The sequence below is a fragment of the Glycine soja genome, chromosome 12 (assembly GCF_004193775.1).
Source record: "Glycine soja cultivar W05 chromosome 12, ASM419377v2, whole genome shotgun sequence".
Classification (NCBI taxonomy): Eukaryota; Viridiplantae; Streptophyta; class Magnoliopsida; order Fabales; family Fabaceae; genus Glycine; species Glycine soja.
Genome location: NC_041013.1, coordinates 2,131,079 through 2,148,541, shown reverse-complemented (window position 1 = coordinate 2,148,541; position 17,463 = coordinate 2,131,079). Strand labels below are relative to the sequence as shown.

Here is a 17,463-nt window from a genome sequence, read left to right as displayed (position 1 = left end):
ACCGTGGACCAGTTTTAAGTGGTCCACCAGTGAATCATTTTGTTTTACTGGTAACAGCATGTATGTTAACCGGTTATCATATATTTTTATTAATCATTAAATTTTCTTTAAAATAATTCTCTTTCTCTTTCATTCTCTCTGGATTAGTAACTTCAGTTGTGTCTTCTCTTCCGACGACGACTTCATCTTCTCTTCGTCGATTCCGCCGTCGCGAGATACGACTCCGCCCTTAACATGATTTATTTTCCAGATCTGGGATCCACTCCACCCACATCTACACTGACGCTCCTCCTCACGCGCTCTCCCCTCGTCGGTAACTCCTACCGCTGCACCGACAGTCCTCCGTCGTGGCGATTTCTAATGGTGGCCCTTTCATGTTTCCTCTTTCGCACCGTCGCCGCCACCATCCCCTATTTCCCCTTTCCCCTTTCTTCTGCAACAACACAAGCACAAACACCAATAGACAATCCAAAACACAACACACACACGCTAGAGTGTGACGATTTGTTGGTATTTTAATTCCTCTTTCACAATTTTTTTTGCTTTCTTCGTTCTTTTTTTTTTCCTTGCTTTGTTTATTTTGCTCTTCTGTTGCAGGGATGAACACTATGGTGGGGGCAGTGGTGCTTGTGGGAACGGCACACCACTTGCGACAATGATTACTTTTTTCTTTTCTGATTGTGATTTTCTTGGATTAAAATGGTTTTTTTGCACTAGTTAATTACATGTGAATGCGTAAGGATTCTTTGCCTGTGGGCTTTTTCATTTTACAGGGATGTGGATTGGAAGGCTCTTAGTGTTGTTTTGTTTGGTGGTTTTTTTTTTAATAATTTCTTTTTATTCTGAGTACATGAATAGCATGGAAGAAGGAGATGAAGGAGGAGTGGAGGAGTTGTTGCCAGTGATGAAGAAGTGGTAGGGAAATAAATAAAATAAAAAAGGCAACGGAGAGAGGAACGCCACCTAGGGAAGAACTGAACTCGGGAAAAGACTGAAGGGTTAAAAGGAAAATTAGGTTACAAAAAAGAAAACGAAAGTATTAGTACTAATTAACAAGATTAATTTAAATTCTTTAAAGAATTAATTTAAACATAAAAGGTAACCGGTACTTGACCTATTATTGTGTAGGTAAAACAAAATCGTTCACTAGTAGTAGTAGACCACTTAAAACTAGTCCACGGTTGCCACACCCCCAATGTTAAAGGATGCCTATCAAACTTTCTAAAGTGAGCTTATGCAAACGATATAATACTTTTTACTTAGCAAATTAATTTCAACTTGTCAACAGGTAGAAATAATTTCAACTTGCATGTTCTAGTTCAGGACTATCTATCAACAGTGACAAAATTAAGATCTAAATATCAAGGAATATTATTTGGAATATTATTGGTCAAATCAATGAAGCCTTTGGATTTGGTAGAATTGATGGTGTATCATAAAGTGTGGGTAGGGCTTTTTTTAAGGATATTATGGATAAAGTCTCAACCAAACTTAATTCTTGGAAGGTGAAAAATAATCACTTGTTGGAAGGCTTATCTTTAGCAAAGTTGAGTTTATAGTGATACCTTCATGTTCCTTGCAATCAAACTTCATCTTATAGGTTAGTTTGTGATGGTTTTAGACAAAAATTTAGGAGCTTTCTTTTCGGGGACTCGACAGATAAGAAAGCTATACAGTGGCGTGGAATCATATTAGCCTTCCAAAAAATGGCTGGAATAAGCATAAGAATCACTAGATATGTTACTAATGCTTTCATGTTGAAGGTTGTCTATGAGTTTTGCTTGACCCAAAGTAGATTGTGGGGGAAAATCCTATTATCAAAGTACAAATATGGGGACCACCCAATACCAAAAAAATTAAAAGCTGAGAATGTTTCAAATGTTTGGCGACAATCGTTGTTATTTGGGATAATTTGTGAGTCTATATTATGGAGGCTAGGAATTGGTTCAATAATCTATTTTTAGGTCGAACAATTGAGTTCCCACGGTTGAACCTCTCATTTCAAAAGCCACTATATTATTTATGATTTTGAGAGGTGTAATGAAGTTTTTGATGTTACAAGTAGGAATGGGACATGGGATGTTCATTATTTGGTCTTTACAGGGAGATATTAACATCTAATCCACATAAAGCGTAGGATAGGATAATATATGTCATACCCTACCCAACGTGTCTTTTGTTAACAAATATTTGTTGTATAGACTATAAGTATTTTTTACTCAAAGTAATTCTCTTTGAGCAAAATAGGATTATTATAGGCAAATTTTGTTATTGAATATTTAATGCAATTGTCACGAATTCTTAGATTTGATGTTATTAGATTGAGTGGTTGAGATTAATTTGCATTGAGTGAACTGGTGTTTTTTCTTATAAAAAAAAAAGTGAACCGGATTGGAGATAATAAACAATGAGTGACTGAGAATAAAACTTGTTCTTACCCTTTCCCCTTTCCAAGTATTGTAGTTGCAGTGCGTCACCGGTGATGTTTTCCGAGATGATAAACGGTGAGTGACTGAGAATAAAAATATTTTTAGGATATTTTTTCTGTAAGCAACCATCATATTCATGGATATTTAAAAAAAAATCATGTGTATCTATTTAACGGATAATCAATTATGTTAAATATTTGGAATGTGAGTTGTATTACGGTAATAGTTTTATTTTGTTGAAGTAAGATTTTTACACGAAAAAAGTATTTAACATCTTTAATGTTAACTAACCTGTTAACCTTGGTTTAATAAAATACTTTTTTAGTATCTATTATTTTTTTATCCGGTTGATACAAATGGAATAGTGTGTAATATTTTAAAAAAGTTTTAGTTTAGTTTTCATTTTCATTTAAATAAATCTCATGCTAAATAGAATGTAATGTATCCTTTTTTAAAACTAGCGCCTTTTAATTTTTTGGGTCTATTAGCGTATTTTAATTTTTTTAGTCTACTAATGGTAAATTTTAAATCTCTATAGTAGAATTTTTCGCATGTTTAGATAAGTTAATTTAGACACTTTATTAATTATTAATGACTAAATCAGAATGAATATGAAGCATTCTTTTTTCTCTTTCAATTCAACACATATTAATTAAAAAGAAAAAGAATGTTAAGAACCGGGCCGAAGGCGTTGTTGCCAGGCCCAATATTCATATATAATACACAACCCTAGCTAGGGTTTTTCCGAGAGTCAGATTCGCTCGCCTTGCTTCGCCACACAACAGCAACTGCAGCAATGGTGAGTTCTATTCACGACTTCAGATCATCTCTGCACATGCTTGCCTACATTTTCTTCGCTTCTCTTATATCTTAGATAGGTTTTAGCTCTTGCGTCGATTTTGATGTGAAACATTTTTTTCGTTTGCGTAATGTGCAATTGTTACTGTGTTTGATTTCGTAGGCTCCCAAACGAGGTGGAAAGGCTCCGGCTCTTGCCGCTAAGAAGAAGCCTGTACGTAACTACTTGGAGTTCATTTCGATTCATGATTCGGTTGTTTGCTATCCGTTTTTTAATTTTTATTTTGAAAGTGACTTTTTCTGTTTTGAAATCTCAGGAGAAGGTTTCGAATCCGTTGTTCGAGAAGCGTCCAAAGCAGTTCGGAATCGGAGGGGCGTTGCCTCCGAAGAGAGACTTGACTCGGTTCGTGAAGTGGCCAAAGAATGTTCAAATTCAGAGGAAGAAGAGGATTCTGAAGCAGAGGTTGAAGGTTCCTCCAGCTTTGAACCAGTTCACCAAAACTCTTGACAAAAACCTAGGTCAGAATAACTTGCATAATGTTTGGATCTAGTATATTTATGCGTGTTGTTCTGTGAGGTGTAATCATTATACATTTGTTATTTACCTAGGCACATCCGAATATGATGATTTATCTGCTATAGGATATTATTTTGGTGATTTGTAAGGGTAAATTAGGCTATCTTGCTATTTTTTGTCAATGCTCTTGAAATAAATGTTGAGGTAGTCACATATATTATATGAAGGCTAATGATTGTGATGTTCTTGTAGGAGAATATTCCTTTGACTCATTCGATTGCAAGCTAGCTGCATTTTTGTTGTATGATAATGATAATATTCAATGTTTTCTGTTCCTAATTTTGATGTTTCTTATTAATCTAATCTGCAGCAACAAGTCTGTTCAAGTTACTTCTGAAATACAGGCCAGAGGACAAAGCAGAAAAGAAGGAGAGGCTCTTGAAAAGGGCTCAGGCAGAGGCTGAAGGCAAAACCGTTGAAGCTAAGAAGCCCATTGTTGTGAAGTATGGTCTCAACCATGTTACCTACCTCATTGAGCAGGTTGTCTGATGTTTTATTACCCTTTTGTGATTGTAGTTTTAACCCATTGTTTTAAGTGATATTGATTTTATTTTTTCCTAGCAGAACAAAGCACAGCTTGTTGTGATTGCTCACGATGTGGACCCAATTGAATTGGTTGTCTGGCTTCCTGCATTGTGCAGGAAGATGGAAATTCCGTACTGCATTGTGAAGGGAAAGGCCCGCTTGGGAACGGTAAAGTTTCTTTGAATATTGCAATTTTCATACTCTATGACTGGATTGAATGACTGATTTAAATCCATATGCTTTTCAACAGGTTGTCCATAAGAAAACTGCATCTGTTTTGTGCTTGACAACTGTTAAGAATGAAGATAAATTGGAGTTCAGCAGAGTTTTGGAGGCTATCAAGGTGGCGTTGATTAAATTATTATGTTTCTTTTATGCTGTTAATGCGGTTGTAAAAAACTGATCGTATTGTGTTTTGGTTGGTTTCCTTTCAGGCTAATTTCAATGACAAATATGACGAGTACAGAAAGAAATGGGGTGGTGGAATCATGGGATCCAAATCTCAAGCGAAAACCAGAGCAAAGGAGAAGCTTCTTGCCAAGGAAGCTGCTCAGAGGATGAATTAGGAGGAGTTTCTTATATCTTGTTGCTTTGCGAATGCTATTAAGTTTGTTTTTTAATGTACTCTTTTAATTATTGTCTTCATAAAAACATTTGTTATTCACATGAGCTAGAGTATTTCGCTAAAATCTCCTGCCGACTGTTCCAATTCCTGAACCCTTGGATTACTTTAATTTTGGTAGTGGACTTTTTTCGGGTACTTTATGAAGGAACTGCATTAGGATGCAGTTGCATCCAATTTTTTATATTTGATTCTCCATGGTTATAGTATAAAATAGTTTGATTGAGAGGTCCTCTAAACAAAGTAACTGCATAGAATCATTCTGATTCTGTTGGCCATTTTTAAGCTTTTGTCAAATTGAAGTGTCCAAGTTAACTGGCACTTACACCGTCGGACCAAACATATTGTCGACTAAACTCACAAAGCCTCAACCTGAGATTAATCGTAAATAATGAGCTAAAACTAAGTAGTCTGGTTGGATGAACATTGCTGTAAAAAAACTGTTGACGGCTTTAATTTTTCAATATTTTTTATATGTTTAAAATAAAGCGATTGTAAGAAAATGGTCGATGGATGCAATAAATGATGAATTACACTTTTCACAAACTAAATTGATAGTGCCACACTTTCAAGAACCTATTTGTGAATCCACTCAGAATTTAGTTGCAAGAGTTCTTTTTTGCAAGCAATGCTATCATGAAGATCATTAAAATTAGTGAATTACTAATTTAGCGCTTCAAATTTTAAAATTTGTAATACTTAGTCAGTCAATTTTGTCCTTGAAATTAAAAAATAAAAATGATTGTATGCTCTTTGAGGTTGTAAATCATCATATTAGTTGGTGTAGATAACACCATTAAAAAATGTTGAATTGGCATGTTATTGCTAAAGTGAGTCACTCAAGTACACACATGGTTGGCATATACAAGATGAAAATGACTAAATATTTGTGGAAATTTTTACCTTCCTAAAATTCCTTTGCCACCTATTAGGTATTTTCACCAACTAATATTTGTGGAATAATCCCTAAAATCAAGTTGTGTGAAACATACAAGATTAAGTGGAGGGTCTCAACTGGATTTTAGGAGTTATTATGGTGATAATGACATTTTCTCGATGAGTAAATTCTAAGACTAATATGAAACTAATGAATAGACAAAATGAAGAATAAAGACATGAAAGTTATTAATATTTCACGTTTTGGTTATTTTCATTTATGTGATGTGTGTCTAGATGTTAATTTAATATTTTTAATCGTGTTAGATTACACCAACTAATAATAAAGGGTTGATTATTTATAATTTTAGGAATTATTGTATCATTTTTTTTTATTCCAATGAATGAGTACTTTGTTGATACCCATTTGACCGAATATTACAACTTCAGGCAAATGCAAAACATTTAGTTTTTTTTTTTTTACGTTTCTCATGCATACTTAGTTTTTAAAAAATGAACATGTGTCATCTAAATATTTTCTGATAAAAATCACTAACAACTAAATTAGTCTTAAAATGATTTAAATGTGGTTTTTGTTTCTAAAAATATAGACGTTTTTGGCTATTATTTTGTTAAATATTTTATCGGATTTTAGTTCATCTATTCAATAAAAATTATATGATTTTAATTTATAACCAATGGTTAAAATACACAAATATTCTCTGTTTTTAATAAACAAACAAATAATTTTTTTTAAAAAAACCAATATTAATTGTTTAATTTGTTAATGGAAAGGGTTCAAACCCATAACTTTTTCTTATATTCTTTGTCTCTTACGTATCAAATCAATTATATCACTCTCAATTAATTATAGGTTTTTTCTTTGATTGTGGGGTATGTCCGATTTATTGTTGTATCATTTTGGATTTAATATAATTTACATTTTTTTCAAAAAAATTATATGACTCTCAATTAATTATTTTTTGAAAAGATTAAAAACTTAGTTTATAAAAACTTAAAATGCATATAAATTATTTTAAAGACCTTAACTCAAAAGGATACAAGATTTAAAATATCACATTATAATTTTATGAAATTATGTAACAATTTTATTTTTTCCACTCCTCGCAAATTAAATTAGCTTGAACTTGAATGATTTTTTTATCACGTGCTTCGCCGTATAAATATCACTTCAGCTGAAAAGGGGGGAAAAGAACACAATACATTCATCCTTGTGTTTCCGTTCCCGCCATTGCAAAGGGAAAAAAATGGCTTCTGCGCCATCGAGAACCCTAACGGACTTTTTCCAACCCGCTTCGAAGCGCTTGAAGCCCACTCTGCCCGCATCATGCAAATCCGACGACGCCAATGCTTCCACGCTCTCCGTCGATCAGAAGTTGCGCATGGAATACAACAAGCTCCTCGCCAAGTCCAAGAGGAATCTCAAACTCTGCGTCGAGAGGGTCTCCAAAAGCAAAGGTAAACCCTCCCTCTGTCGTTTCGGAAATTCTAACGTCGTTTCTGATAGTTCAAAACGCAGAATCAGGTTTAGGTGGCGTGAAGCTGGAAGAGCTGCTGGTGGAAGAAACGTGGTTGGAAGCTCTACCTGGTGAACTCCAAAAACCCTATGCCCTCACTCTCTCCAAATTCGTTGAAAGTGAGATTTCGGGCGGAGACGGCGTCATTTTCCCTCCGACGCACTTGATTTTCAACGCTCTTAACTCCACGCCTTTTCATACAGTGAAAGCTGTTATCCTTGGCCAGGTTCGTGGATTTGCTGGATTTTTGTGTCATTCTACTTTTAGGGTGTGTTTGGAATAACTTCTCTACAAGCATTTATCTGAGAAGACTGTGAGTGAGAAAAGTAAAAAAATTGAACTATTATTCGTAAGTTAAAATCAACTCATAACTTAACTTTAAGGTAAATGCTAGTAAAAGGGGGTTTTATTGGGATGCGTCAAAACGCTCTCCCATATGATTTTTAAATGCGTTCTCTTTTGATTTTCAGTCAAAACTTTTAATAGAAGCTCCCTGGTAACATGGGGCCTTTTTGAACAAATTTCGCTATAAACATTTATCAGAGAAGAAAATAAGTGAGAAATGTAAAATAAATTAAACTGTTTTTCATAAGTTAAAATCAACTTATAACTTAACTTTAAGGTAAATGTTAACCAGTGTCACAAGTTAAGGACACTGGTTAAGAAAGTAAAAGGTAAAGTTTTTATTGGGATGCAGCAAAAGGTGCTCTCATATGATTTTTAAATGCGCTTTCATGTGATTTTCAATCAAAACATTTCTTTTTTATTTCCTTAACTGGTACCTAACTTTAATACAAGCTCCCTTGTAAGGTTTTAAAAAATGGTAAAAAAATTGGCCCGTAATCGTGATTTAGACTGCAACATCAAGTTTTTTGGGTGTATGAGAGTGCAAGGCAACCACAATTGTGACTGCATTTTTGTTCAAGTTCTTGTAATATCAAGATATGTGACAGAAGTGTGACCACAATTTAAAACCTGTTCCCTCAAAGCTGAAGCACATAATCAAGTTTAGCTAATAAAAGAAGCTCAATTCATTTTATCTTTTTTTATATAATTATTTACGGAGAAGTTTATTGACCCTGATTTAACTCTCTTTTAGTGATTTGTGTTCCTTGTTTTATGTTTAGGACCCTTATCATGGTCCTGGTCAAGCAATGGGGCTTTCATTCTCGGTTCCCGAGGGAATCAAAGTCCCTTCCAGTTTGGTAAATATATTTAAGGAACTTCACCAAGACCTTGGCTGCTCCATTCCAACTCATGGAAATCTTCAAAAATGGGCTGTGCAGGTACAATATCCGACATGTGCCTGACTTATGTGTAGGGATTTGTCTTTTTACAAAGATTGCAATAAGGGGAATGTGGATCCTCAAGCAATAATCACAATTGGGACTAGCAGTTTTCATACTCAATTTGATGTGAGAACCATTGACTGAATCCAATGAATTGATCTATTTCTAATTTGTCCACTTGTTTACAAGTATACACTCTGCAATTAAAACAAACAGGATACATGTACACACTGTATTTCTTGCTACTGTCTGTCTACACAGTACTCTCTGTAATGGCAAATTATTAATTTATGCACCTTAGCTTTTTTAGAATCAATTTATGTGCCTTTGCTTTTATAGAATCTCTCTCATCAAACTTTTCCAAAAGCTGAAGTGCATAACTTGATTTTAACTTACAGGAGAAGTTTGATTCATTGTATCTCTATTTCTTCTCCTATAAAAGCATATGAAAAAGTTTGTCGTAATTAGGCCAATATATTTTATGGTCAAGGCCTCTTAAACGTTTTCTTCAAATGTTTAGTATGATTTGAACATAAAATCTATTTGTCAGTAACTAAAATTTTTCTCACCTTTATAAGGGTGCCAATTAAATGTATTCAATAGAAAGATGGGTGAATTCTGTGACTTCATCAGTATAAATATTTTTAGTTTTAACATAATGGGTGACTTCATTCAGTGAGTGGGATTTTTGAAATAATATAATCACAATTTTAACTTCATTTCAGGGTGTTCTCTTGCTGAATGCTGTTCTCACAGGTTAGACTCTTTATTTTTGTGAAATTATAATGAAGTATATTGATGACTTACAGGTATCATTTTGTTTATATTTCACTACCTGCTTGCTTATCTAGTATGAATCTGTCCTTCACCATGTTTGGTGTTTTATGCTTGTATTCTAGTGGTTTTCTTTTTTATTGGTATTATACTTTTGAGTTCAGTCAGGAAGCATCAAGCAAATTCTCATGCCAAAAAAGGCTGGGAACAATTTACTGATGTTGTTATCAAGACCATCTCACAGAAGAAGGAAGGAGTTGTGTTTCTGTTGTGGGGAAACTCTGCTCGGGAAAAATCTAGGTACTTCCATTGTGTGACAATATAGCAAGCATTTGAAATCAAACATGAAATAGTGACCAGGGCTTGCAATAGTTTCCTTGATAATTTTCCAAAGCCAGCTTGAAAAAATAAAATATCAAGTAATTTTTTGTTTTTGAGATATGGATGACGAACAAGTTACTGCAAGTATACATCTATTAACTGCAGGCTGCTTTTTGGAAATTGTTTTCTAAAAACTAAATTGGATTCTTTTCTTTCCTTGCCTGAAAGATAAATTCTGTGAAAATTGTTGATGAACTTGTTCAAGTGTCATATACACAGGTTAATTGATGCAAGAAAGCATCATGTTCTTACTGCTGCACATCCTTCTGGTTTGTCTGCAAATAGAGGCTTCTTTGGCTGCAGGTAAAGGTGGTTTGCATTAAAATTTAATCTGTGTCAATATAGCAGTGCATGTTCAAACGTCTAACTGTTCTGCATTTATAATATGCCAACCATGCATTCATGACCTTTAAGTTTATGTAAAGAATAAGGACATGAGAATTGGCTAACTGCTAGTGAAGAAATGCTGAATTGAAGAAATATATTCAACAGAGTGCTTTCTGTGAGCATGTTAGAGTAGTTTGTTTGTATGATACATTGCATTTTATAGCTTGTGTGACATTTATTAGTTTTTTGTTTCAAAATACTTCCTTTTGGAGTCTGCAACGTTCAAAAATTGGAAGGCTGTAAATGTTGGAACATTTAGGGTGTACTTGGTTGAGTAAGTGGAAAGTGGGAAGCCGAAAAGTGAACATATATTTGAATACAATAAAAGTCTAGAATACATTGTCATTTTCTTTCATTTGCATTTTAATCTAGAATTGAACTTCTCACACTCAACCAAGCTCTCTATTAGCATTTGAAAATCAATGCCGGATTTAAACTGTATGTATTTATTTTTTCATTGTATTTAGTAGTCACTAGCCAATGAAAGAAATATTAGCATGATCTATGAAGTTTCTCATTAGTCATTCACATAGTGGTTGATGTAATACAGCTGGCGCATGTTTTGTTCCACATTTGTGCCGTATCTTGATTAGCTTTGTTGTAGACTCATGAAGTGAACTGAAACTCGGATCTTGATATCCAATTGATATTTGAAAACACCACCTGAACAATTTTCCCTTCATCCATATAAGCAATTTTTTGTTCTTACTTTTCGTGTTTATTTAAATTTATCTGAGCAGGCACTTCTCTCGCACTAACCAACTTCTGGAGCAAATGGGGATTGATCCAATAGATTGGCAACTATAATTATTACCTATAGTTTCAAGCTTCTTTTTTCCCTTTGATTAGGATTATCTTTGAAGCCTACTGCTGTAAGTTTGCGGAGCTTCTGAAGTCAATTTCCTTAATGTGTAGATGATTCTGTCGATTTCAAATCTACCTAGAAAAGATGCTTTTTGTCGATAGTTTGCTCCTGCAGTGTTGCTACCTTGGAGATTCTGCTGTAATGAGTAATGACCATTACTATATAGGATTTTGGCTTAACTATATTCTTGGACACTAATTTCGTGTATTATCTATGTGCTGTCTTATTATTAACGAACAACACATGTTAAGATGGAAATTCTCAAAAGGACCAACTCGACTACTTTTAATCCTAGGTTGAGATCGTAGCAACTAAACATGAGGAAAGTTAACTTTTTATTTCTTTCAGATAAAGGTCACTCAATATGATACGTGTGTTTGTTTGTGGAGACAAGATTTGAATAAAGTATTGGTTTCTTTGTTCTAAAATGACTGTAATATTAATTTTGGGAAAATAAAATATTCTAAATTGATTGAAGTTCTCATTTTTTCATGAGATATTCAAAAATTTATTTTAATTTTATTTTCTAATAAATATTGTTGTCTTGAAAAATTTCAGGCAAAATAATTATTTTGGTTTTTATTTGATTTATTTTGCTCAAAATGATCTTTTAAAAAAGCTCACTTTGATTCTTTATTTTATCTAAAAGATTCAAAATATGTTTTATCTCATTCAAAATGATTCTTCAATTATTTAAATTTATTTAATTTTGTCCTTTGAATTATATTTAGATACAATTCATTTTGAATATATTTATATAGTTAAAAATTATTTTAAATCTTTAAAATAAGATAAATGACTAAAATAAATTTTTTAGAAGATGAAGGATTAAATTGAGAAAAAAAGAATAAGATAAAGAATGAAAATAATTATTAAGTCAACTTATAATACTGTTTATTGAAATTAAGAAAGAAGATAAAGATATTTTAGTAAAATTATCCTCTATTGATTTTTTAAAATTTTTACTTTTATAATAACTATCTAAATTAATTAAAAGTTCGATGGGAAATAGAAATACAATTAACAATAGATAATTAATATATTTTCAACTTTGAAAACGATAGATAAATAAATAAAATTAAATTACACACATTTGCAACAGGATTTTTTTTAAAAAACATACAACTTACAGTAAAATTTATCAAAATAAATTAGGTGAATTAAAAATATTTAAAACGTTTTCTACCAAGCTTATTCAAATTTATGACTGGCGTTAATGTGAATAACCCGTGACCAATTGCCTACTTTACGGAACGTTATTATCTCAGTCCTTAATTAGGGATCCAGCCTCTATGTCTATATTTGATTTGATTTCATTCACACTGCAAAAATCACTGAGTGGAAATGGATTCCACACCTTCCCACTTGAGTTGATGTGACCTAAAATTATGCCAGATAAAAGGTCATTTCTTTTTGTTTGTTGCATTAAATAAATTTAATCAGAACAGACTTTTTAGTACAGTATTATTTAATTATAAATTAGTATGTATAATGGAATTGTTGTTTTTATATAATTAAAACATTTTAATTAATCAACAGTGTAACATTTCATTAGCTATTTTTAAAAAATTATTCTTATTAAATTGAGAAATTTGAGCCAAACCTTTTATTATTTCATTTCACATATTTGGAGCAATTTTTAATTATTGTTTATCACCATCACTAATATTATCATTGGTATCATCACAATTATAATGACAATTTTATAAGAGATGAGAATAATAATGATAATAATGGTACAGATTTTAAAGAAAACTAGAAAATAACAGAAAAAAAATAATTGAAGAATAGATAATTAATGAGATTATTTGTTTTTTTATTATAAGAGATAAAATTATTTTTTACAATTAAGATAAAATAATAAAATAAATAAGTAAACGAGTATAGTAACACGAGAGCTTAACCTTACTTTTTTTTAGTATCTTTCAATTCTTTTCTCGGTATCACTACTCACTATAATTGATTTTTGCTTTTCTTATTTTATGTTCCATCTTCATTTTCTTTCTTCCTTTTTAACTTCCCATTATGAGATTAATACTAACAATTCTCACGTTCTACTTAATCTCTTTTGAGAAATAATACTTATATAACAATTTATATGACAAAATATTCAATTAAGAGAGAAAAACAAATAAAAAGAAAAAATTATAATTATAATAAATGATAGGATTAAAAAGAGAGATAGACACAAAATATGATAATATATAAATTTTTGTACGATTTGTTGTTATATGAGTATCATATCTTTAATCTTTTTTGCTTGGGTTTTTACCTTTCTCTTTTTTTTTATTCACTTATAGTATCGCCATATTTATAGAAAAATAGAATGCATAAGGTTGGTTTGTTTGCATTGGTGATTATAAATGATGATGGAAACGAAAATACTCTTAAACATGTGGCATAGAAAAATGTGAAACAAAAAATCTTTGTGTGCAGATCGTTGCTTTTACTGGATAGGCATAATTTATTGTCTCCTATCATTTAGCAACAAATGGGCACTGCCTGGATAGCCATGTCCGTAAGATATTTGCATGAATAATAACAAAGCGGAGATTACAACCACATATCATTGATAATATCGCCCTAGTGTTATTGGCCAGTGGCCCAAAACCCAAAAAGTCAAAAGAGGATGGGGTAACATTTCAAAGATTATTCTTTAAAAATTAAAAACATTCAAATAATAAATATCTAATACTACATTAAAATTTTGAAACAATATTTTTATTATTAATTAAAAGTAACTATAAATTATTTTACATCCTATTAATTCCCTGTTTATTATACGAAAAAATGTTAAATATTTTTATGTTTTCAATATATAAAACACACATATTTTTCATTAATTGTTTTTATTAAGAAATAGGAGTACTAATTCTTGTTTCATGAAATTGAAAACAGGTATTTCATTAAAAGTATCATTAATATAACTCATCGTGATTTTTAGTGGTTTTCTTTTGTATAACCAATTTCATAACAATACTCGTTAAGAAAACTTACATATTCTATTAAATATCAGAAAGATTAATAAAAAAAATATAAAAAACACTAAAAAATAAATAGCATTTAGTAATAGTGTAAAGGTAAAAAAATTATAATATCATTTAATATAAATATTTAAATATAATAAATTTATTAAATTTTATAAAAAATAACTACAATAATTTCTAATCAGTTGAAATCTTATACTAGTCATGCATAAATTTTGTTTATTAGTATAATGATGAAAATAATCTAGATAAATTTCTAAGACAAAAACTAGTTAATGCTTAAGACGAAAAATTATAATATTTATAATATTTTTATTTTTTTATAATTTACATAATAAATATTTTTTCTTTTAATTTCTTAACCAACGGGTAAACAATATCCAAATTCTAATTTGAAGCTTATACAAAAGAAAAAACATTTATTTTTAAGACGGGTGTTATTAGCATTTCATTTGTTTTCAACAAGAAAGTTTTATTAGTATTAAATAAATAAACAATATCCAAATTCTAATTTGAAGCTTATACGAAAGAAAGAAAAACATTTATTTTTAAGACGGGTGTTATTAGCATTTCATTTGTTTTCGACAAGAAAGTTTTATTAGTATTAAATAAACAAATTATGGTCAGACTGTCTGCAACTCACATGGTAGTGGGGGCAGTTTCCACGTGATTCAAAACCAGTGTGCCAATGGAATCTGTTTACTTGGGCCATCCTTACGTTGGGATTCTAATCTTTTTTTATCTATCTTAGATCTCATGGATTTGCTTCTTTTATTATATATACTCAAAATAAAAGCATTATTAAGTTTGGGTGTTATTTCTATTGTGTTAAATCATATTTTATGATGCATAAATTTATATATCGAAATAATATTTCTTATTATATGTAAATTGATGTGCATATTAATTTTAGTTTAATATGTTTTGTAATATATATATAATTTTATTTGTATATATTTGTTTGTTATGATAACATGATATTAATATATTACATTTGTGGATACATGTTTATTTATACAAAATTAAATAACCCATTTGTGGCACATAATTGGATATTATTCTATTTAATAAATGCATTTATGAAATACTGAAATGATAACATTATTATGTCATTTGTTAAATTTTTTTTTCTTTTGATCTTTAATTATCTTTGTGTTTTAGGGTGTATACACTTCAATTCTAAGGATTTTTTATATATATTTCAAAATAAGATATGTGGTGAAGAGAAAAAAAATTAATAAATATATAAAATAAATATAAAAAAGTGTGTAGAAAGTAATGATTAACCAAACATTTTTGCAATTGTAATTGCAAAACAAAAAAAAAAAATCATTCAAGCCATGTTTCCTTTAAGAGTGTTTTAAAGTTTGTTATCATTGGTTAAACATTTATACCCAAAATTAACAAATAATAGAAATATACAACGGTGTTTGTTTTTTTGCAAACGTTTGATAAATATTTATTTATTTACTTCTTTAGAAGAAGAAAAAAAAATTAAGGAAGGTATTATGTTAAAGTCATTATAGGAACACCTTAGCTTAAAGATATTTTTTTTGTAATGGGATATTCATGTTTTAATGACTTACATGAATTCATTATATAAACTCTCCTTAAAGATGTGTTTGATTTTCTAAAATGACAGGACAGATAGAACAAACACTAGGCAGGTAGTTGAGTCACAGGATAATTTTAATTTTTTGTACTGTAGGTTGTTCTGTGGTCAACGCACAATATAAGTAATTGTGTTATATCTTGTTTGATGTGATTATGTAGTGGACAAAGTAATATAAATTTTACTATAAAATCTTAAATGTATTAGCAGCACCTCAGTGACACAACAAATAAGAGACACCTCCACGGAGGAAGCACAATCCCTAATGCCACCGAGCGCAAGGCCCGACGGCATGAGGCCGCCACAGGGTGTCGACCATGGCGATGGCGGCACGACGCGTCCTCGCCGGAGTTGGCCAAAAGAAGAAAACATGGTGAGAAGGAGGAAGATGACAATGAAGACATTTGAATAAATTAACAATGAAAAAAAGTAAATAATGAGCAAAAAGGAAATAACAACCGTCTATACGACCCTCATTGGCGACCAAGGTAAGACATTTGGAGATGAAGGTTTAAATAAGGAGGCACATATGGGAAAAAAAATGTGAGATAATGAAAAGTCATAAAATAAGAATAGTATTATATTTTTAAGTTTGTTAGACAGTTGACAAAAAGTTATACGGAATTTAATGAGTTACAAGTTTTTAAGTATTTTTTCAATCCATCATTCTTTAATTTGTACTGTCCCTCAGTAATTTTTTTAAATCAAACGTCAAATAAATATTTTTTTGTTATTTAGTCCCTTATTTTTCAGCGAATCAAACACACCCTAAGAGAAAAAGTCATCTTAAACACCTTACAAAAATTCAATAAAATTGTTTCCTAACATTATCAACTATAGATTAACTCATTTCTTCATAATTTGATGTTCATGATCCAAATATAAAATCACTAAAAAAAATTATCCAAATACAAATCCAAAGATCAATTTCAATACAAATTTGTACAACTAAATATTATAATCATGACATGATCAAAGACAAAAGGAAAGAAAGATATATCATCATGTCTTTCACAATTATGTTCCTTTCTTCTTTTTCCTTTTCTATAGACTCATGGCATGCAAATTTTAAATCCCTTTGATACACACAAAAATGAGAGAAAGAAAATCAAAACAATAAAACACAAAAGGAACTTAATAAAAACAAGATTAATTTTAAAAATTAATTGGAAATGTAAATAAATTTAATACACGAGAAGAAAAATAAAAAAGTCTATAAAATATAAGAGGTTTTGTTAATTTGTCTATCCCATTTATTCTATATTCTCTCTTCATATTAAAAACTTTACCAACACAACATCATACATGTTTTCACCATCCTTAAATATTAGAAAATTATATATTCTCATGACTTTCGTTCCCAAAAGAAACAAAGATAATAAAAAACAATTAAAAACTTATAATATGAATGAGATAAGAGAAAAATTATTAGATTTTTTCTTCTTTGCCAATAAAAATAAGTAAGAAGAAACAGTAAAGTAAACACAACACTATAAATATAAGATATTTTTTATTTTATCCATTCCATTTTTTCTCATTTTTCTCTTTGTCAACACAACACTATACATCCTTTGACCTCCTCAAATATTAGAAAATTATATACTCTCATGACTTTTATTTTCTAAAAACTCGAAGATAACAAAAAAGTAATTAAAAAAACTTATAACATGTGAATGAGATAAGGAAAAAATTATTAGATTTTTTCTTCTTTACCTACAAAAACACTTAATAATAAATAATAAAATAATTAAATAAAAATAAAACAGAAGAAGAAAAGACCGTTAAAAAAGTCTATAAATATAT

General features: G+C 30.5%; 2 protein-coding genes across 4 annotated transcripts; both read left to right on the top strand.

The window, feature by feature from the left end:
• Positions 1-3,076: 3,076 nt before the first annotated feature.
• LOC114380196 (60S ribosomal protein L7a-1-like) lies at positions 3,077-5,137 on the top strand. Its single transcript, XM_028339163.1, has 7 exons — positions 3,077-3,228; positions 3,391-3,441; positions 3,545-3,746; positions 4,115-4,284; positions 4,369-4,497; positions 4,580-4,672; positions 4,764-5,137. Exons 1-7 carry the CDS (start codon positions 3,226-3,228, stop codon positions 4,893-4,895), a joined length of 780 nt encoding a protein of 259 aa, XP_028194964.1. The 5' UTR covers positions 3,077-3,225; the 3' UTR covers positions 4,896-5,137.
• A 1,886-nt stretch (positions 5,138-7,023) lies between these two features.
• Positions 7,024-11,294, top strand: LOC114378574 (uracil-DNA glycosylase, mitochondrial). 3 transcript variants are annotated; one of them, XM_028337205.1, is made up of 7 exons: positions 7,024-7,306; positions 7,374-7,591; positions 8,493-8,651; positions 9,380-9,410; positions 9,593-9,728; positions 10,029-10,112; positions 10,937-11,294. In XM_028337205.1, exons 1-7 carry the CDS (start codon positions 7,096-7,098, stop codon positions 11,001-11,003), a joined length of 906 nt encoding a protein of 301 aa, XP_028193006.1. In that variant the 5' UTR covers positions 7,024-7,095; the 3' UTR covers positions 11,004-11,294. The 3 variants fall into 3 exon arrangements, with proteins under 3 accessions (XP_028193006.1, XP_028193004.1, XP_028193005.1); XM_028337203.1 differs by having other exon boundaries at positions 7,356-7,591; XM_028337204.1 differs by having other exon boundaries at positions 7,025-7,306; positions 7,368-7,591.
• The last annotated feature ends 6,169 nt before the right edge of the window (positions 11,295-17,463 follow it).